General features: G+C 37.1%; 1 protein-coding gene across 5 annotated transcripts in view; it reads right to left on the reverse strand.

Annotated features, from left to right (window-relative positions):
- Positions 1-24,072, reverse strand: part of dgt1 (dim gamma-tubulin 1) — a 333,213-nt gene that overhangs the window by 194,110 nt on the left and 115,031 nt on the right. For all 5 annotated transcript variants that reach the window (XM_067147580.2, XM_067147575.2, XM_067147576.2 and 2 more), the window contains exon 4: positions 13,509-13,616. In XM_067147580.2, the coding sequence (XP_067003681.1) occupies positions 13,509-13,616 (108 nt within the window). The remainder of the gene's footprint in view (positions 1-13,508; positions 13,617-24,072) is intronic.

The raw sequence follows: 24,072 nt of genomic DNA on the forward strand, positions 1-24,072 counted from the left end.
GTATGTTCCGAGCTGTCAGCGGAGAGATGGCGTGGAATGACATTAGTAGACGAATAGGTTTGAATGGCGTTTATAAAAGTAGGAAAGATCACGATATGAAGATAAAGTTGGAATTCAAGAGGACAAACTGGGGCAAATATTCATTTATAGGAAGGGGAGTTAGGGATTGGAATAACTTACCAAGGGAGATGTTCAATAAATTTCCAATTTCTTTGAAATCATTTCGGAAAAGGCTAGGAAAGCAACAGATAGGGAATCTGCCACCTGGGCAACTGCCCTAAATGCAGATCAGTATTGATTGAACAATTGAAACGCAGATGATTCGGCCACAACACAAAAAGATTTATTCCCAGACCATTTCTAAAACAAATGATAACGTAAAACAAATTAAAGTGCACTTTTCCTTACAATAGAATCGTTGTTGGTGAGAGGGAGACTAGAGATGATATTAGAAGTTACTGTGTAGCACGAATTTTAGTAACGGAATCACTGCTATCTGTTGGCTTACTGGGATTGTTTTCTTTTCGTGCAGCTTTAATGAGGAACCTGTCCAATGACTGTTGCTTTTGCCTCTTTTTGAGGATTTCACGAAAATGTGACATTGCATTGTCAATGAACTGATTCATCGCACGCACTGCTACAGCCTTATTCGGGTGGTGTTTTTCTACAAAATTTTGCACCGTTTCCCACATTTTGCACTTCTCCTGAATCTCAGTTGAAGTGAGAGATTCCATTGACTTTTCCTCCTTCTCTTCCCCTGATGAGATCTCCATAACCTCGTCCTATTGTTCGTGATGCAGGTCCATCTGTTCGTTGGTGGTCAGTTCCTGGCTATGTTCTTCCACCAGCTCTTGAATGTCCATGTCATTCACCTCCAGCCCCATAGTCTTCCCTAAGGACACAATTTCATCGACAATCGGCGGCTCATTGTCACCAACAATCTCCTCAAAGTCACATCCAAGAACACAGTCAGGCCACAGCTTTCCCCAGCGGAGGTGAGAGTTCTCTTGGTGACTCCATCCCATTCCAATGATCAATGATCTTCAGACAGTTCACGATGGGGAAATGATTTCTCCCAAACACTCGGAGGGTAACGTTTGTTCCTTCGGTCACTTCGAAGCATTGCTGAAATAGTGCTTTGGTGTATAGCTTCTTGAAGTTTGAAATGACTTGCTGATCCATAGGCTGGAGTAGTGGAGTAGTGTTGGGAGGAAGGAACTTAACTTTAATGAACTTGAATTCCTCCAGTAAGTCATCCTCAAGGCCTCAAGGTCTGGAGGATGAGCAGCAGCATCGTCCATAGCCAGCAAGACTTTGAGTGGCAGATTATTTTCTGAAAGGTATTTCTTCACTACAGGACCAAAGATCTCGTTCATCCATTCAACAAACGAACAGGGGAGGGGAAAACATAGGCACACGTGACGCTCATATTGCGGAACCTCACTCGCTTATCAAGTTACAATTTATTTAAAATGTTCGCTCGTCTTGCAAAACACTTGTAGACCAAGTTACTTGCATTCCGAGGTTTCACTGCATATTTTATGAGTTTTGAATACTTGTTATCGTTTAGTAAATTAGAACAGTATCTCATTAATTTAACTTTCGTGTTTCGGTATGTTACCTACTTAATCCGCTCTCTGGATGGTTCTATATTTTCCACGTTGTTTTTAATTCTCTCTCTGGCCAGGTCACTGCAAGGTGAATTAAATTTTCTTATCTGGTTGTGTACTTGTGGTGTAATTTATTTGGAATACTGTTTTGTTCTTTGAGTGCATCTGATCTGAGTAGAAACTGTAATGCAATTAGGGTTATTTTGCGATCTAGCCCAGGGACTACTTCATTTCTTTAATTGCATTACAATGGTAAGCAATAGTGGTAGACATTCTGTTACACAGAGATGATTTTACCAAATTTAATTGGCCGAGAGCTCATTTATCATCAGCATTGGTCCAATATCCTAACTCTTCACCCAAGGGTATTTTTGGCTCCTTAAGTACATGAGAGCACTCCTTCGGAGCAGCCAAAGAAACCTTCTGTAACGCTGCTACATTTTGGGGCAGTCGACATTGCAGTTCAGCAGCAAGGCAAAAAAGCAAGTTTTCACATCTGTTTCAAATGTTATTACCACTTTCACTATAGCTTTTATGTTTTTGATCAGTTCGCAAAGAAATATGTCATAGAGAGATACATTTTAGAAGATTTATGTTTACTAATATTTCTTGTCAACAGAACATCCTTGTATCCCAGAACAGCAATTGTTTTGGTGATACTGATAATTAGCAAAATGAGGTTGTTCAAAGCTGAGACTGGTCTGTAGAGTTCGACTGGAATGATTTATATAAAATCAGCTTCATGGTCCGTATCACACTTAAACAGATTCACAACTAAGTATTTTTTATTTTCCACCTTGTTGATACACTAAATTGCTTAAGGCAACTTATTGGTTAAAAGTGGTACATGTTTCGTATATTATTAAGATCTTCAGTCACATAACACTTGTTTGAGATATACGTCAACTTCAATACGGAACCAAAATGAGAATGTTACTTGTAACAAAGTAGAAATACCCACACAAATTATTATTATTATGTACCACTTTTAACCAATAAGTTTGCCTTAAGCAATTTAGTGTATTGACAAGGCGGAAAATAAAAAAATACTTACTTGTGAATCTGGAATGATTTATTTACTTTCCAATGTTCTTCCAAATACGGTTTCAGAAAAACAAGATAAAGTTCAGCAGTGATACACTATTCCTTTAATGTTGTTTCTTGAAAATGGGTCACCAATTGGGGAAGGACGACACGATCCACTGAGACTTGAATTAAAAAAAAAAAAATTGTTGATTGCATGTATAATACTTGTCGCAAAAACTATTTCGAGAACCAAGGATAAATCTCTGACAGCAAAAATTCAATGATTCTGGGCAGCAGAAGATATGGTACTAACTGAATACAATGAGATAAACAGACAGTTATGCTAAGTAATACAAGGTTACGAACTTCCTCTTTTAATTGCTTGTGCACTCCATTGTTTATGCCAACCATAACTGGAGCAAATAATGTTATTGTTGCTTCTGTAGAAGCACATTCTTTAGAATGCCTAACTACAGAGAATTCTATTTTTAACTCTTGTTGCAATGAAGATTGCAAAGAAGCTTTTAAAAGTTTTTTAGATATTCTGTGATTAAGAATGTCCAACAATTTCACATTTATATTACACTGACAATATCTTCACCTATACACCGCACGGCCTTACTTCTAAATTGAAGTTTCGCAAAAAAAAAAAAAAAAAAAAAAAAAAAAAAAAAGCATCACCTTTCCTCTGTTGCTAGCACGCTACACGCGTGAGAACAGCTGATGCAATATGACCACGGTAAACAGCCCTTGTAAAATGTAATACCGTACTCAGAAAAACTAATGAATATGGATTGAAAACATTCACAAAAACTACACTTGCTAACAACATCTGACACTAATAAGAGAATATATTTATTAAAAATAAAAGAGAATGAGGAAATACCACATTACTCACCGCTAATGGCTGACACAGGAAGGAGGTTTTGGCCTACAAAGAGAACACTCCACTGATCTCAGAGTCACTGGTACCCTCCAACAATGAATCACTGTCACTATCACCAGCTCCCAAAGATATTAGGTATGAAACTTTCGACAAAGTTCTCTATTACATTTTCCCACGCCTCACGTATTTAGCCTTGTGTACTGCGCACAACTTTCCTCCAGTCATCGGCACTGACATTCGCCACAGCTTCGGCTAACAGGTTTTCCACCTTGGGTACAGTAAACCTCTTTTTTTTTTTTTTGGTTGCAACATAGCCCTTAATCTGAGCCCAAATTTTCTCTATTGTATTGAAATGGCAATGGTAAGGCAAAAGTCGAATAACTTTATGTCCAAGACGTCTTGTAATTTCGTCCACGACATACACTGGAAATTTTGGCTTGTTTTCTTTCACAAGTGGCAACAGTTCACCTTCCTTTATGTCGTCCCGCACAGGAATGTTGTGCCTCCTTAACCACTTAGCAAGAATCGACTTCTTTTCTGCCTTTGTCGGAGCTTTGTCCAGAATTACGGAATGGTAGGGAGCATTGTCCATTATTATCGGACAATTTTCAGACAGGTTATTCATTAACGTGTATTCAAACAGTTCTGAAAATTAACACTATTCATCTCCTCATGGTAATCACCAGTCTTCTTACCTATTTAGTATTGAAAAGGTTGAACCTAATAGATATCTTATTGTTAGTCTTCTTACACCTCACTACATATAAACAGGTAAAAATCTGTTAGCGGTACCGGCACGTAGCATAATAATTCTCTCCCCCTCTTACCAATGAGCACTGCCATTGTACCTTCCACAGAATCATCTGCCAGCCCTTTCCTACGGTATGGTTTGCATAGATCTATGTTTCATATAACCACACAATCAAATCAAAATTTTCCTCCATAACGCCCCTTAAAAACCGGCAGCGCCACATGACAATATCACTCCTCTCCATTAATACTCGCCGGTCGTTTACTTTCTTGTAACGGAATCCCAGTTCCTTTACCATAACATTCAGTGAACTCTTGCTTCCCTTAAATAGTTTACTTTCCCTCACAGACACGCGTAGTTTCGCAAGAGTAGGGTGGTCATTTCTGTGGTAGTAGTCAAAAATCGGCAGACGAATGGCATCTTTCTGGAAACTGTTCAAATTCGTCATTGGTTTGGCCTGATTCCTTTTCTTAACCGGCGTTTCAAACTTAGAGGATCCAGGAGATTGTTCCTCAGCGTGGTATTTCTCCTTTCCAACTGCCACTACTGTGTATTTACTCACTTTGATAGTGTTGGCAGTTCTCTGTACAGTTTGTACTAATGGAAGCAATGTAGCACAGTTCTCCTTTTCTTTCTCAAAGTACTTGCACATGATGGACACAATTTCACTGGCCTGGATTCTCAAGCGTGTGCCTTGTCCCACACCTCTCGATTTCTTGCCACTTGTCTTTCCTGAGACACGGTAAACATGACAAACTAAGTACACTAATACACGGAAGTAAATAAAACTACAGCTATTTTATACTCTGAATAATTATGATATGATGCTTGTTGTTTAAAGGGGCCTAACATCGAAGGCCATCGGTCCCTTCTGAATAATTAAACCTATATTGTACTAACTTATGCTATGCTAAACTATATTATACTATAGTAGAGAGATAAATACTAATATGAAAAGCACACTAATTACTGAAGGAAAATGCAAAAGATCACAAACTGTACCGAATACCATACATGCTGAGCGAGACATGATAACCACATGGTGAATATAAACATTAGAGTTGGCAACTAGTAAGAGTAAGGTTAGCTGTTCGGGTCCATATATCATTCCCGTGGTCATGTAATTTTGTATGGATTTATAAGAAATATTTCCTTCAGTGTCCGCTGCTATTCTTTTTATTGAAACAGTGATTCACCGTAAATGCTTGTGTCGTAACCTGCAAAATAATGCCAAAAGAGAAGTTGAGTACAAGGTCGCGTCTTCAACAATATGTAGTGGAATTTAAAAGCATTTTCACTACCGATGGAGAAGTATTTATTTTGCCAACCGTGTGGTAAAACAGTACGTGAAGATCAACGTTCTCAAGTAATCCAGCATTTGTCTGGAAATAACCATACTGTGGCTGCTTCACATGTGCGTTCGCGACAATTACTAATAGCTGAACCAGCTACCGTACTTCAAATGCAGGCCCATCTAAATATTCCCAGTATTATTTAGATGTGTGCAGAGCATTTGTTTGCGCCGACATTCCTCTTGGTAAAATAAATAATCCGGGACTGAGAAATTTCCTAACAAAGTACATTAATTTTGAGCCTCCAGACAAATCCACATTAAGGAAAATCTATCTCCCAAAATGTTACGAAGAAACTTTACAGAGAATTGGGGCAGTATGTGATAGCGAAAAACTGTGGGTGAGCATTGACGAAACCACTGATTCAAGTGACAGAAAAGTAGGAAATGTTGTAGTTGGTGTGTTGAAGAATGACAAAACTGCTTGCGAACATTCTTATTTGGTAGCGTGTAAAGAAATGCTTGCTGCAAACCATGTCACTGTAGCTACGTTATTCAATGAAGCCATTCACTTACTTTGGCCAAAAGGTATAAAATACGACCATGTATTGCTTTTCCTTACTGACAGTGCAGCTTACATGAAAAAGGCAGCCGAAGGCCTCTCTGTGAGCTTTCCGAAAATGATACACGTAACTTGCGTTGTTCATGCTCTACACAGGTTATGTGAAACTGTGCGGGCTCAGTATCCTCAAGTGGATAAATTAGTGTCTAATGGCAAAAAAAGTCTTCGTAAAAGCACCCTCAAGAATCGATCTCTTTAAACAGAAAAACCCGGATCTTGCGCTTCCTCCTCTGCCTATTGTTACGCGGTGGGGTACCTGACTTAGCGCTGTAGTATACTACGCAGACAATTTCGAAAGTTTTGCATCCGCTGTGAATGTACTAGATAAAAACGACGCGTCGTCAATTGAAATTCTTCAAGAGATACTAAAAGACAGCTCTTTGAAAAATGATTTGGCGTTTATATCTGCCAATCTAAGCTTCTTGTGTGAAACTATAGACATACTTGAAAAATCCACTAACCTGTTGTCCGAAACAGTGAAGGAAGTGGGCACTGTTGAGAATAAATTAGATTCACTCCCGGCTTCACAGGTACAGGGACTGTTAAAGGTCAAATATCAAAATTTGTTCAGGAAAAACAGAGGATTTCAAACAAGGTGCCAAATTTCTAATGTATTAGAGGGTGCTCATGTTGGCGAAATTGATGGCGTTATTGTTGGTGACATTCCTCTCTTTAACTATGCTCGTCTGACTTCCTGTGATGTGGAGCGATCGTTTTCGCAGTATAAGGCGTTCTTTAGAGATAATCGGCATGCATTTGTGATGGACAATTTCGAGATGACCTTTGTTGTTCACTGCAATTCTGAGACTACTTCTAGCAACTAATATTCCAGCGTGTGATGGGTGAGTACGAACTGGTACTATTTTTTCAAAGATGATAGGTTGCTTTTGCAATATTTAAACAAAACATTACCTTTAAAAAAATAACCATTCATAATATCTACTCTGGCATATCTTTTTTTTTTTTTGCTAGGGGCTTTACGTCGCACCGACACAGATAGGTCTTATGGTGACGATGGGATGGGAAAGGGCTAGGAGTTGGAAGGAAGCAGCCGTGGCCTTAATTAAGGTACAGCCCCAGCATTTGCCTGGTGTGAAAATGGGAAACCACGGAAAACCATCTTCAGGGCTGCCAATAGTGGGATTCGAACCTACTATCTCCCGGATGCAAGCTCACAGCCGCACGCCTCTACGCGCACGGCCAACTCGCCTGGTCTCTGGCATATCAAAAATTAATATACCATACTGCACGTTTCCATACACAGACATCATTTTGCCTTAAGGAGCATGTTTGATAGCACCATATTCTAATACAAAACATTATACTTATTTACTTCTTGAGCGCGACTAGTTATGTGATATTTAAAGGAAAATAATTTCAATTTTTTATCACATATTTTAAAGTTTTTCAGCACATAAAAAATAAATATTTTTCACATTTTTAGCACATAAAAATCCGCTCCCTATTAATCACTCTTTCCTAAATATCTGACAGTACCAAAAAGAACCTAATTACAAAAGAAACACAATATCAAATATGACACTCCCAGCTCATCAGGATTACAGTAACGATTGTGACACCAAACCCTTTCAGGATGAGGTTGCGGGCCATAGCTGGTGTAGAAATGAGGAGCCTTACTGGCCCCATGTAATGAAGACACATTGCTGGGTCATCATATTTTTTTAAAGTACAGTATACAGCATTAAATTCAATTAGCAATGCGATTATGGAAATTTATATATAGTCAATTTTGTAGTTAGTTGTATATCATTTCTTTTCCTTATGATAAGAGATGATATTCATACCACTGAAAACTGTTAAACAGAAATTTGTAAAACCATAAAAAAATTTGCTGTCCACTAAATGGAAAATGTATTTGCTGTTCCTTTTTAAATTCTATATGAGATGAAATTCATCAATTCTTTTTCTATAGCCTGAAAATTAAACAAGCTGACACAATATTTGAATAATTAAGTAGATGTGTTCAAAAATGTTACATTCTTCACATAATATGTAAAAATGTGAAATATTACTGAGAATATGTAAAAACATGTAAAATGAAACACAGGTACAACCATATCAACACCATAATTCGCAGACATTTTCAGCTATCTACAAGGTAAAGGAATAGAATATGTAATTACATAAGAAGCCAAGCCCTAATCATCAGTAATTTCACCTACTACAATACGATTTATTTTTGTGTTTGTACATGTTCTTACCACAATAGCAGCATAGACACGGCATCCCTCCCTGTAGAGACATACATTTTAGTGTCTTTTGGTATCATATGAATTATTCGCCCTAACCGAGTTCGATAGCTGCAGTCGCTTAAGTGCGGCCAATATCCAGTATTCGGGAGATAGTAGGTTCGAACCCCACTGTTGGCAGCCCTGAAGATGGTTTTCTGTGGTTTCCCATTTTCACACCAGACAGTGGTATTTGATGGTACTCAAATACATCAGCCTCGTGACCATAGATTTACTGGCACGTAAAAGAACTCCTGTAGGACTAAATCCCAGCAAATCGGCCAATATCCAGTATTCGGGAGATGGTAGGTTCGAACCCCACTGTTGGCAGCCCTGAAGATGGTTTTCCGTGGTTTCCCATTTTCACACCAAACAGTGTACCTTAATTAAGGCCACGGCCACTTCCTTCCCAGTCCTAGTCCTTTCCTGTCCCATTGTCGCCATAAGACATATCTGTGTCAGTGCGTCATAAAGCCAGTAGAAAAGAAAAAAAAAATATTCACCCTATGCCTTCATTACGTTTTTGGTTCTAATTTCCTTTGTTTGAAGCATATTTTCAATAATAATGTTATTTGCTTTATATCCCACTAACTACTTTTATGGTTTTCGGAGATGCCGATTTGCTGGGATTTAGTCCTACAGGAGTTCTTTTACGTGCCAGTAAATCTATGGACACGAGGCTCATGTATTTGAGTACCATCAAATACCACTGGACTGAGCCAGGATCGAACCTGCCAAGTTGGAGTTAGAAGGCCAGCGCCCCAACCGTCTGAGCCACTCAGCCTGGCAAAGCATATTTTCTGCTAAAATGTAATTTTAACTTATTTTAATAATTTTTCTCCTAGTACTGATATTATTATCATTAGTGATACCCATTTTGATTTTGACATATAACTCTCATTTTTTTCGTAACTCCCACTGGGGATTGTTTCCCATTACTTTTTGGATATGAACTTGTAATGCCTTTGCTGGAGAGATGTAGTGTTTACAGTGCACTATATCTTCTGGTATGGGCTATATCAAATTTGTTACTTTCATTGACCTGTCTCAGTCTCATCCTTGGTTTTGACAATATGGAAGTGACTGAGGTATGGGTGATGCTAGTAATACCATTCCTTATGCAGTCAGTCTTTGTTATGAATGGTGTGAAAATATCGCTCGTGGGGTCAGTTGGTGCATGCATTTCAGTGGGCTTGCCATACTGATATGTAATAGCAACTGCTGGCTCAGTGAGGAAAGCAACGGGAAACTACCTCACTCCTCATTTCCCTAGTACGCCCCTTCAGTGATGCCTAGGCTATTTATGACAGCTGTTAGCAGAGCTGCAGAGGATCAAACCAGGGCTGAATACCCAACATACACACATGAACTTGTAATTAAATTATATTTCACATGTGAGGAATCACAATTATGATCACTATTAATTTGGTATTGTTTGTACTAACATAAGGTAACTTTATCATTATGCAGGTCAGAGAGAGAGAGAGAGAGAGAGAGAGAATAAGATAGGAACATATATATAAAAGGATGAACACAATGGAATGTCAGTGTAGGAAGAGAGAGCAAATGCAATAGAAATAGAAGAAGAGGACAAACATGGAAACACAAAAGGACAAGGGCAATCTCCACATCTTCATACACTGCCGTCTTCAAATATATAGGCTCTCTTCTCATCAATCCCAGTTCTTCTACATTCATCTCTTTTCAGTCCCTGACGAACTTGTTTCTGCTTCCCAGCTTCATCACGAGAGTGGGCATCAACACTCATTTGTCCTATTATATGTGTTTCTTTCTTATCCACCCCTGACTTGATTTGCACTTGTTTGTTCCTTCATTATACTCATGTATTGTAACTAGGGGGCAGATTTCTATGACAAGTCATACTTTTTTCCTTAACATTATATCATGTAATCTTGGATTTTCAACACATTTCCAAGCATAATAAAAATTAAACAGTTTTCACTGGAATATAAGTCCATATTTAGGCCCATTTTTAAAAAGTTTTGTGGCATATTTTGAGCAAAATCTTATTATAACAACATATTTTGGTAATTTTCATTTAAATTTAGTTTTATAAACATCGGAGTAAGCTCTACAAGTTATTTTTCAGGACAGACTGGAATATACTTCTACTGAAGAAGTTGCAAAGTTTTGTTTGCGGGTTCAGTGAAAATTTATTCGGTAAGGATGGAGTGATATTATTCTGTAAATTGCGTGAGCATGCAAAAGGATGAGTAGAATCTAAGGTGTGTAGAAAATCAGAAGCTACTGGAAAAGAATAGCACATGTTTGTACCTGTGTGGAATAAGCAACATTTTTTGTGGAAACCCTTTCCAGGAATTTTCTGCAAGTGATTTAACTCTATTCAAGTATTCAAGTGATCATGTGATGTGGAAATTTTTTTTTTTTTTTTTGCTACAAGATGATACTCAGTGAGAACAGGAGAGGATTCTCATTCAACAACCTTAAGATGCATGTTGTCATAAATTGCAACAATCCTGATAATGAAGGCTACATCAAATATAAAACCTTCATTCACATAATACATATTTTGTGTATGATAAAGAATTGATTGAATACTGAACAATGAAAGTAACTGTAGTATTTATGTCTTTCAAAGAGTCCATTAATGTTAATTTATTATAGCTGATGATGTCCCTTAGGGGATGAAACATGTACTAATATAATTAATTATAAATTTTATTGGCTATGCGGACCACTTGTTTATAATAAGTTTATTTTAAATATTCTCTATTCAATATTTTCAATATTTAAGTGTTATGGCATTTCAGATTTAGGCAGCCTATCATTGTAGGAAGTACAAATTAATAAATAATAAAATAATGAATCTAATAAGCATTATTTTCTTAAATGCCCAACAACATAAATCAAGCAAAACAAATTTTTAGAAATTGTTTAAAAAAATAATTCTGGAACTTATGGGTTAAAATATGAACAGCAGTTTTATTCATATTACCACCTGATTGTAATTTATCATAAATAATCTTGCAATCTTGTGAAATTATATTGCCCTGACATAATTTACCATAAATAAACCTTGCAATGGTTTGCTTAGTAATACTGTCAATTCCAATGTAAAATTTCGATGCTTGCAATCAGGTGTCTTAAGCTGAGCACCTTTCTGAGAATTCATTACCACGCTGTTGACTGTACTGAATGCATACTGTAAAAATATACAAAGGCAAATAAAATATGCATTTGCCATACATCAATAAGAATACAAATGGTATAACCATGAACTCAAGAATACATTTGAACAATGTGTTACTGTTAAATTAGGTTAATCATGAAATTAAAAATTTGGTTAAATTTTGACTAATTCACAAAATGTTAGAAACGTATTGTGTACATAAGATTAAAATACTTACCCTCATCAATTTAACAACTCTTGTTAGGATTGTTGCTTCAAATCAACTTTCTAAATTTTCAGTCTCTTCAACATGATTAATTGCAGTGTTGTGAAATGAGCTTTGTAGAGTAAATGACTTTGCATTCATTTTTGGATAACAAATAATTTGTCAAACCTACTCAAACTAGGTTATTAAATATGTTATTCAAACATGCCATTATTCTTTTTACCTGATATTATCCTAACATATTTACAATTCTAAAGAAAACAGAGTTATTAATCAATTTCACTGCGAAGTGCACTAGTAGTGACTTTCCCAATACAACATAAATGTTGGCAGGGTTTTTTGGTTGTGCAACTCACCGCAGATAATACCCACATGCAAGAAGAATGATAAACTGCAAGATGTTTTATCAACAAGCAAGGTCTCTTCACTGTATGGTTGGTAATGCTGAATGCAACCCAACAGTTAGGAAATACTTTAAATCACTACCTTCAATATTAATACAGGAGAAATAGGTAAGCTGCTCTCTTCAAGACCAAAGTTATGCGAAATGGCCAATACATTTTGAAATACAAAACTACTGATTTACAACACTTACAGAGAAGTATGGAGAAAGAACATACATTACAGAAAAATCTTTGGACTATTAAAATAGTCTGGGGTATTGTGTGTTACTGGTGTTGTTTTATGCTGTTGAAAGTTAGGACACTAAAGGTTTCGTCAATGAACTGACTGTGTTGTCCTTGTGAAATGCGAATGTACTGTAGAAATTTCAAGTTCTCTTGGGTAGACCATGTCACCAACGTGGAGGTACTTTGTCATGTCAGGAAATTCTGTGATGTCTGAACCCCCTCAAAACACAGGAAAGTAACCATTTTGGTCACATCTTCCAAGATGACAAATATGGCCTGATACCACTGATCATGGAAAGCAAAATAGAAGGGAAAAGTTGACATGGATAGAAAGAGTTATCTCAGATGCAGAAATTCTGACAGAAGTTCAATATCCATCATATGAAAAATCTGATATTGGAAATGCAAATTAAGAAAAATTACTCCAGGATGGTCACCACCCTTTGGTGAGGAGACAGCACCAGAAGAATAAGAATAGTCTCACTGTCCCACATAAGTGAAAAATATTTTCAAACATAGAAAACTACATACTCTACTAGCACACAATAATTACACATTTTTCTTGCTTACATAGTAGGTGTCATTTAATTTTCGAATGGACTTGTCAGAGATAATAATTAGAGCACTTGTAACTGAAAGCAAAGATTTTATTAGCAACACATTTTTTATGGACTAGTTGGAGATGATTATTAGCTTATAGGTCAAAGTTTTTATTTTATTTGCTTTACGTCGCACCGACACAGATAGGTCTTACAACGACGATGGAATAGGAAAGGCCTACGAATGGGAAGGAAGCGGCTGTGGCCTTAATTAAGGTACAGCCCCAGCATTTGCCTGGTGTGAAAATGAGAAACCATGGAAAACCATCTTCAGGGCTGACGACAGTGGGGTTCGAACCCACTATCTCCCGATTACTGGATACTGGCCGCACTTAAGCGACTGCAGCTATCGAGCTCGGTATAGGTCAAAGTACAGAATACATTACCAACATACAAAATGCATTGCTTAATATTTTTCAATGTCTATAAAACTGCATAACTTAAAATAAGTGTGCAACAGTAACTCACCAAAAGGATTCAATGCCCGAGTGACAACATCAGTGCAGTCTTCTGAATCCTTTCCACCAGATACATCATCATCCTCATTAGTCTCTCTCAAAGGAGGCAGGTCTTCAGCTGAAAAATTGAAAGGAATTGCAGGAGCAGGCCTAGAAGATGTACACAATTTTTTTTAAGGGAGACAAGAGTAATACAGTAGAAAAGAAATGAAAAGAGAGACATACATATATCTTCATTACAGACTGTTTGCCTTTCAATGTTCAGTCTGCAAGCCTCTGTGAACTTATTGAATGCCTCCACAATCCTTTATTTGTAAGCAGGTTTGTGACCTCATTTAGTTCCATACCTCTTACCTTTGAATCATTAGAAACAAGTCTAACCATTGTTGTCTCGGTCTCCCTCTACTTCTCTTAACCTCAATGACCAAATCTATTACTGTATTCTTTTCGGTAACCTATCCTACTTCATTTGCCTCGTGTGACACCAACACTGAAGCCAATTTATGCAAACAGCTTCATCAATTGAGTTAATTCCTAACTTAGCCGCTCATTCCGAATACCCACCTACTATTGTTTAAACTGTTTGTGCCAGCGATCATTCTCACTACTTTCACGTCTGTATTTCTAATTTATGAATAAGATATCCTAAGTCCACACTGCTTTCACTCCCGTATAGCAAAGTTGGTCTGAAAACAGACTGGTGTCAATATAATTTCGTCTGTGAGCCAACTTCTTTCTTTCAGAATAGGCCTACTGATTGTTGATAACAACTGTGAGCTCACGACATTACCTTTGCTGCATTTCGATTCAGTCTCACTTACTGCACTACCATCATTGGAGAATACACATCCTAAATACGTGAAACGATCTACTGTTTCTACCTTTGTATTCCCAACCTCACATTCAATTCCCTACTAATATCACTTCAGTCTTGGAAAGGCTAATTTTCATATCTGCACCAACAAGATAGACAGCAGGCTATCAGCAAAGTCTGCCTTTAAGATCGAGTCATCAGCATAGTTTAAGTATACGTACGACAATACAGACTTTACAATGAAATTTATTTTATGTAATCATCAGCATAGTCCTAAAGGCTTACTACATTTCCACATTCCATCCCTGCCACTTTATACCTTTCAGTAGATGATAAATGTAAACTATGGGTAACATAGGTGAAAGATTACAGTGAACCAAGAAGTCCTCGTATCATCAATTCTCACGGCAACCCGATTGTGAATATAAATGCCGTTAATTGCTGTTAATAATCTACCCTTAATCCCATAATCCCTCAGTATGGCTAACAACTTTTCCTTTGGTACTTTCTCATATGTCTTCTCTAGATCTATGAAGGATAAACATAACTGTCTATTCCCCTCGTAGCACTTTTCAGTTACCTAGTGCATACTGAAAATCTGATCCTGAGAGGCCCCTATGTTCTGAAACCATCAATTTCATCAAACTTACTCTCAACCACTGATCACACCCACCCTTCCAAAATGCCAGCAAACATCTTGCCTGGTATACTGATAAATGAGGTACTTCGATAGCTGTTGCAATCCTTCCAATTATCTTGCTCATACAGTAGATAGAGGTACCTTGCTAAGATTCCATGCTAATCTTATTACTATGAAGCCATTTCATCTAAACAAGAGAATGGTTATCAAATACTTAACATGCTCAGGTGTTCATGACTGCATGTTTAGAACATAATTTTTTATAAATACATGTTATTTAAAAAAATCCAACTATATGAAGGCCAGCAAATATTAGAGGGGGGAACAGAATCCCTGGAAATACAAATGTACACAATGCTACAGTAGTTAAATGCCCTGGTGCTCGATGATGATGATGCTATTTGGAAGGAGACAGAAAAGAAGGTTCAAGACTGGCTCAACAAATGGGTAGCCAAGTTCTATGATTTTAACACTAGAACCGCAGATGAGTCATTACTGGAATGTTTGCTAATTCGCTCATTTATTTGTTCTTTTTATTTTACTTAGGATCCTGAATTTTTATGACTTTCCATCAATAATTGTAATAAACCTCCACACATAATTTCATGTTTCTGAGGACAACCCATTAAGAGAAAAATCTACATATACAGTACCTGGAACCACAGCTGGGTCAATTTTGACCTATCCGTGATAGCACTATATTAGTTTGTACAACTTTTCAATTTTTTTTTTTTTGCTAGTTGCTTTACGTTGTACCGACACAGATAGGTCTTATGGCGACGATGCGATACGAAAGGTCTAGGAGTTGGAAGGAAACGGCCGTGGCCTTAATTAAGGTACAGCCCCAGCATTTGCCTGGTATGAAAATGGAAAACCATGGAAAACCATCTTCAGGGCTGCCAACAGTGGGATTCAAACCCACTATCTCCCAGATGCAAGCTCACAGCCTTGACAGCACGGTCAACTCGCCCGGTACTTCGCATTTTATGTGTCTTTTGTTTCTTCCTGTTTTTTTCAACAATCACAGTCTGTGTCACAACAGGGCAACTATGCACGCCACCTGTATCATGTTTTCCACCACAGCCGACATCTCCGTGCCAACCACGAGGTAGGGATTAAGATCTAAGATATATACTTCATATACAGGTATATTATCTAATAATTTTGATATAATATGCCTGACTGAGACTTGGCTGAATGATGCTTTACATGATTCTGAACTATTTGATATTTTGTAAGGACAGAAATACCCTAACTAGTTGCAAAAAAGATGGCGGTGGAGTTCTGATTGGTGGTACGGCATCATTTAATCCAGAAATGGTTCATTCATTAGTCTCAATACTGAGTCAGTATGGGTTAAATTTACCTTCAACAATAACAAGCACTATATCTGCACAGTTTACTTTCTTCCAAATTCACATTTAGATGCCTACTTAGAATATTTAGTACGTCAGAACAATATATAAACTTACTTGGAAATAACATTATTATAGTTGGTGACTGAAATAGATGACAGTACGTGTGATTTGAATAAATGAAATGATATAACTAAAGAATTAAGCAGGGTATTACATTTTTGAATCTCCAGTCTGTAAACAATGTACAGAATAGTAATAATAAGACAAATAATCTTGTGTTAACAAATTACGTATTGTTGAAGAAACTGATCCAATCATTCCAAAGGACGGGTATCATCCTCCTCTTCAGATAGTACTTGAAATTAACCCAAATAGGGGAAAAGAAAATAATCAACACAGAAGGTATATTTCACAAAGGCAAATTTTGAGAAACTTTACAGTCTGTTGAAGGAAACTGATTGGATTAATATTAAAGAATGCAGAGATGTTAACTTAGCCATACAACTTTTCTATGATAAAATGTATGCTGTATTGGATTAATGTGTTCTGAAAATGAGAAGCTACAAGAAAAAATATCCCATCTGGTTTACAAAGGATATTAAAAGTATTACTAAATTAAAAGAAAAAATTAGAAAGAAGAAAAATTCTGAGTATTGCATGCATATATGTAACACTCTCAGAGCAAATATAAAAAAGAGATATAACTATTGCATAGAAGCAATATGTCCATAAGATTGAAAATAACTTGAGGAATGATTGTAATGCATTCAGGAACTTAATAATGAGAGGAGATGCTTAAAAAATAACCCACAATTTGAATTTCAAGGTTGTTTTATACAATCACCAGATGACATAGCTAATGGATTTGCAGACTATTTTAAAACTATATACTCTCAGGAAAAGGCTAAATATAATTTGGAATTTAGGAATTAAATGAAATAGGTGTACTTAATATACAACATATAATTACAGAAGAAGTTCTTAGGACAATTGACCACTGACCCATTACGTAGTCAAACACCACAACTACTATGATAACGGCAGCTAAAATACGAACCAGCAGTTATGCAAATGCGCTAGTTCATCAATAACAAAGTGGAAGCACAAACAGACAAGTCACTCCATACCAAAACAAACAAGAACTTACCTTAACTAGTGGAGGGGTGTCACGACAAACAGTGGATATTTAAGTAAGCCACTGTACCAGATGTCAGAACACTTAATATGAGTGAAAGAAAGAACAACAAGTATTTTCTTAAGAAGGTTAATGTAATTTTAATCTTGAAATTCAAAAGTAAAAAAAAATTTCTTTGAAAGAGAAAGCCGTCCTTAAAAGGAGGAAATAAATACTCAACTTGAAAAGTAATTAATTAACAACTCAATAAACTGATAAATAAATATGGTTGACCAATCTAAGATAACAGGATAAAACTACATGATAATTACATTAAGTGAGTAATACTTTTGAGGTGCAACTCGAAGCGTACCTTCAAGGTACAAGATTTCTCTTCATTTACCCTTACATTCATAAAACTAATTATTTTTCATCAGGATAGTACGATCATGGAGCTCTTGCAAGGGGATCAGACTTGTTACATGTCAAGCAACTTAAACACAAATAGAATAATCTGTCACGAAGACAGATGAAACAAACACAAATGAGATAATAGATAAGGTCATGTAAAAGGGTTGGATAAAGTGACAAAAGCCACACAGACACAAAAGCTCACGAGTAGCAAAAGAAAAATTTATTTTCTTATTGTGCCAATCCCCCCCCCCCCCCCAAAGAAAAAAAACACCACCATGACTACCAAGTAGCCATGGCAACCAACATACGCCATCAAGGCTAGCAATGACCAATCCCAAAAACAAAGCATAAGAATGGTCGTACAAATGGAGAACCAAAGAAATCCAGAAGACACAACCACAAATTACAAGATAAATTAAAAGATATTAGCAGGAATAAAATTAAAAGAGAACAAAATTTAATTTCAGACACCCTGGAGAAAACTCACATGGTCCTTAAACCTTTCCAAAGGGAGGAGATCCTTTGAGGTACATTAAAGGGCAGCTTATCTCCCGAGAAACCACTTGTAGTAACGCCGAAGCATCAGTTACTCCATACTCATCATCATCATAATTATTTCCCTTTATCCAGCTGTAGCCGGGTAGGGGCAAATATGGTTCCTCTCCACTTTCTTCGGTCTTTCCACCACTCCTCCTCCAACACTGTGTCCCAGTCCAGGTTTCTTTCTATAATGCTGCGTTGGATGGTATCCTTCCATCTCAATCGTGGTCGTCCACGGCCTCTCCTTCCTTGGATTTGCATTTCCATCACTTTTTTTGGCATTCTTTTGTCGCTCATTTGCTTTATGTGCCCAAACCATCTTAGTCGGCTCTCCTCTATTCTATCATTAATTTTTTCCACTCCAATTTCTTCCCGGATTTTCTCATTCTTTATTTTGTCTCGTCTACTCTTCTGTATCATACTCCTCAAGAATTTCATTTTGGCTGCCTGTATTCGACTCTCATCCTTCTTTGTCATTGTCCAAGTTTCTGCTCCGTAAGTTGTTATGGGTACGTAATACATCTTGTACATAGTATCCTTTGCTTCCATTGGCACATCTTTGTCCCATAACATATTTCTTACACCAGATATCACATTTACAACAAAAGAAAAAAAATAGCATATCTGAGGGTGGAAAACATCCTCACACCAAATAATTTATGTCGGATCCATTATGTGGTACTTAGTACTTAGAAAAACAATAGAATTTATCAAAAACAATAGTATTCAGGAATTACAAATACATTTCAAAACAAAATAAAACAAGCTATCAAGAAAACAGACTTTATTTTCACGAAACAAGAAAAAGAAAGACTCACCTACAAAAATCCCAAACTCTCCACACTAAGAGCCCTCCCCCAAATACACAAACAATTGTTTCCCATTAGACCAATAGTAAATTTTAAAGATAAGCCAAGTTACAATTTAAGCAAACAAACTCAACCCAATTAAAAGAGAAAATTTCACATAAAGAAGACAGATCAATCGGCCTAGAACTAATTAAAGAACTAAATAAACTTAAAATAACAGAGAGCACAAGGATGATATACTTCTACATCACTAACATGTACACCAACATACCAATAGATGAATCCATTAAAATTATCGAAAATCTTCTAAAAGTAAACACTTCTGTACAAGAAACCAAAGAAATGATTAGCCTTCCTAGAACAACATTACACCAAACTGCTTTGAATTCAACGACGAAATCTATTGCCAAAAAGAAGGGTTAGCCATGGGCTCACCATTATCATGTACCCAAATAGCAAACATTTTTCTGAATAAATTTGAAAATATCTTCTTAATGGGCTAGCATTGAACATACCGAGCTCAATAGTTGCAGTCGCTTAAGTGCGGACAGTATCCAGCATTCGGGAGATAGTAGGTTCGAACCCCACTGTCGGCAGCCCTGAAAATGGTTTTCCGTGGTTTCCCATTTTCACACCAGGCAAATGCTGGGGCTGTACCTTAATTAAGGCCACGGCCGCTTCCTTCCCACTCCTAGCCTTTCCCTGTCCCATCGTCGCCATAAGACCTAACTGTGTTGGTGCGACGTAAAGCAACTAGCAAAAAAAAAAAAAAGTGCATGACATCATATGCATATATTATAATGACATCACTAATGCACACCAGCTATTAAGCACACTAAATGCTTCTAAACAAGTTTCCGAACTTATATGTACCACTGTGGTTTAAGTGAAGGCCATCTGAGCACAGATCCCTATTTCCTACCCACCCAGGTACATTCAGGGAAACGGGGTCGCCTAGAGAGCGGTGTTAAGCGAACAGGGAACTGGAAATCAAGTAGGGATAACATAAAAATGTTAGTGCTCAACTGTAGAAGCATTGTAAACAAAGGAATCGAGTTAAGTAATTTAATAGATATACTTACCAGATATTGTAATAGTTGAATCATGGCTGAGAAATGATATAATGGATGCAGAAATATTCTCACGGAACTGGAGTGTGTATGGTAGAGATAGGATAGGAATGGTAGAAAGGGGAGTATTCATTCTGGTGAAAGAATAATTTGTAAGCTATGAAAAAGTTAAGGATGAAAAACATGAAATTCTGGGTGTAAGGCTCATCTCTAAAGATAATACGCAACGTGATGTCTTTGGAGTGTACAGACTGGGAAAGGGTAGCGCTGACGCTGATTCAGAATTATTTGATAAGATCATCAGCTATGTTGGAAATGATATGGAAAGGAATGTGATTTTATTTATTTAATCATATGGTGATTTTATACAATATATATACACAAGGCAGAATCAAACTTTAAAGTCCATCCTTCTCAGCCATTCAGATAAACCAGGTGTGAGAGCGAACAAATCATCAGGGTACGAATGAAGACGACATTGCTGGACCAGGTGCTCAATCGTCTGTTCTTCCAGGTTACAATCACACATTGGTGAACTGATCCAACGACTCTACGATTAATCTGGAGTGTTCCATCTCGCGATGTTCCTGGATCCATCCAGCATCCGGACGATTCTAGAAGAGCCAGAGCAGGTATATAAGAGAGGAACGACCTGCCTGGAGTTTAGTGAGAGTTAGACTGAGTTAGAAGTTGGTGTGGTTCAGTCGTGAGCGACTACCAGTGTAGTGAAGTATGTGAAGTAGTGTGCTACAGTGCGGACTGTCGGCGAAGGAGAGGCGTATGGCCGTGCGACGCGGGACCCTGTGTGTGAGTGTAAAACTGTGTAGTGTGAGAACAAGTGAGAAACGAAGGGAGAGAGAGCGCGCGAACTGAGTAAGTGTGTGTTATGAGCAAAAGTTGTGTATAGTCTTGTGTAGTTTTAGTGCCCAGCTAATAAATCTTAGTATTGAAGCTACCAGTCTAGTGTTAATTGATCCTACTACCCCACCAACTCATTACAATATGCATGTTTTAAGCGATTTGATAGGATCTGAGGATGATCTTGAAGAATGAAACATATCATTCTTTGAATAATAGTGTGTATTTTTACAGGTATGTTTATAGTGTTATAATTTATATTGTTATTGCAGTGTATTTGACAGACTGAAAAGTTTTTGTTACATCTGCAACTTTTTCATTGCTTACAAATTCTTCTTCACCAGAATGAATACTCACCTTCCTACCATTCCTATCCTATCTCTACGATATACGCTCCAGTTCCACGAGAACATTTCTACATCCATCATATCATTTCTCAGCCATAATTCAACTCCTATTACAATATCTTGTAAGTATATATCTATTAAATTACTTAATTCTATTTCTTTCTTTACAATACTTCTATAGTTCAACACTAATATTTTTATGTCAGCCGTACTTGACTTCCAGATCCCTGTACCCTTATCACCGCTCCTTAGATCACCCTGTTTCCCTGAATGTACCTCCCTATAACGCTTCTAAACAAACTTCCTAACTTATACGTACCACTGCGGTTTAAGTGAAGACCATCAGAGCGCAGATCCCTATCTCCTACCTACACATTAGGATCAGGAGATCTCACTCCCAGTTTCCCACATACCCACTCCATAGGCTCATTTAAATCCCTAATCACTTTCCAGTCAGTATCCTTCCTACACAGTATTCCACTGATAAATATCTCTGCCTCCTTAAACTTCATCAGTGATACATTTATCAGATCCCACACATTCCCAACAATGTTGGTACTTATATCTGCTTGCCTTATGTTGTTGGTACCAACATGAAACACTACCACCATCTCCTTTCCCCTCCTTCTTTCCTACATTTCTCAACATCTGTGTTAACATAATTCCCTTTTTTTCTTTTCTTTCTGGAATTGGTGTGATCAAGAGGACGTTGCTTGTGCTCCGTATTTTTTGTGTATTTTTACAGTATTTCCTTGTGCCAGTGCTACTTCAATAGTATATTCATGAAATGTAAGTATTTTAGTTGAATTTTTTATATTTGAAATAGAGCAAACGGGTGGTTATCTGTGTAAAAATGTCTTAAATGATATTTTATAGTGCATTTGGTGTGTATGTAAACACAAGTGCTGTCAACACCTATACCATTGAACTGCTCGGAAGCTATAGCAGAACTATCGATAAACTTGTTCAAGGTTTACTACCTCTGCGTATTGGACAGGGGGCGCAAGTGTTCTCACTGTGCTATCTCTCTCCCTTTCTCTTTTCTTTTTTGTTGCAGTTTCTTTAAATTTTCATCAATATGAGTCTCTGTGCAGAATGTTCTAGTCAGTAACACGCCAAGATTTAATTGCCAAAATTCAGTGTTGTAACTGTAGTCAGTGGTTTCATGGCACATGTGTACAATTAAAGAAAGATGACATTAAATTCTTATGAACTGAAGAGAAATCTTGGCGCTGTTTCAAGTGTTTAAAATCTAGGCATGAAAGTGGAAATTGCGAAATGCCGATTATCAAGGGTGAATTGGAAACTTCTACAATTAGTGACTTATACAAACTACTTCATTCCATACACCGTGAAGTAAAAGGAATAAGGGAATCAAATCGCCGATCGGAAGAAGAACTTGGAAAATCACTTCAACTAGCACATGAAAAATTAGATGAAAAAGAAAGCTGAAAGCATCCAGAGGCATGTTTAATTTCTATAGAGAATTTTAAAAGCGAGAATGCTTCTCTGAGAAAGGAGATGTGTGAGTTAAGAGCGCAAATAGATGACCAAGAACAGTATGGCAGAAGAAATACATTGGAAATTTATGGAATTCCCAATAAGCCAAATGAGGACACTTACAATACAGTGAAAAATGTAGGACATAATTGATGTTTGTCAATGTTTGAAGTAAAACCCAGCTCAGACAAGCAAAGGAATCATCGTTAAGTTCATCAGATGCAGCCCAATTTCTTCAGAAACGTAAAGGGAAAAGAAATCTAAGCACAACTGACATTGGTTTCAGTACTCCCTCGCCAATTTGTATCAACCAAAGTCTCTCCAGAAATAGGAAAATTATATTTGCTCGTGCAAGAGTTAAGGCTGAGAAGAAATATGCTTACCTGCGGGTAGACTATACTGGTGCTAATCGCCTAAGGAAAAGGGAGCCTGATAATTATGTTTATACATTAAGGACACTGAATGATGTGAACTCTTTAATGTAAAAATGGCTTCTGAGAACAAAATTTCAATATTGTATTATCAGAACATGAGAGGTCTAATACACCTTGAGGACGGTAGGGGATGTAAAGGGTCTGACGGTACAGGAAAATTTATTCATAAACGTACTATCAGAACGTTAAGAGGGTTAAACACAAAAATTAACAAAATATATATGAGTTCTCCTCCAACTGAATTTGATATTCTGGTATTAACTGAGACCTGGCTTCACGGTGGTGTTTTCAATAATGAAGTCATTTGCAAGAGATAAAATGTTTTCTGGAAGGACCAAAAAATTAAAAGGGGAGGTGGTGTTCTAATTGCTGTTTTGAAAGACACTGTCGTAGTTACCATTGATTTGGAACTAGGGCACGTAGAAACACTCAGCGTAGAAATTACATTAATGCAAAAGAAGTACAATATACTGGCAGTATACAATCTGCCAGATTCTAGTATGGAACTATATAAAGAATTTTATGACAGATTTGATAGCATGGACAAATTGTTGTACAGAAACACATTAATTTTAATCTTCCTCTAATAAATGGTGCAAACTTTGATCTGTTGCTAGGGGGACCAAGTTACAAACTCCTTTCGAATTTCTTACAATGACATAAAATAGAATCTGTG

The sequence above is a fragment of the Anabrus simplex genome, chromosome 5 (genome assembly GCF_040414725.1).
Source record: "Anabrus simplex isolate iqAnaSimp1 chromosome 5, ASM4041472v1, whole genome shotgun sequence".
Lineage (NCBI taxonomy): Eukaryota > Metazoa > Arthropoda > Insecta > Orthoptera > Tettigoniidae > Anabrus > Anabrus simplex.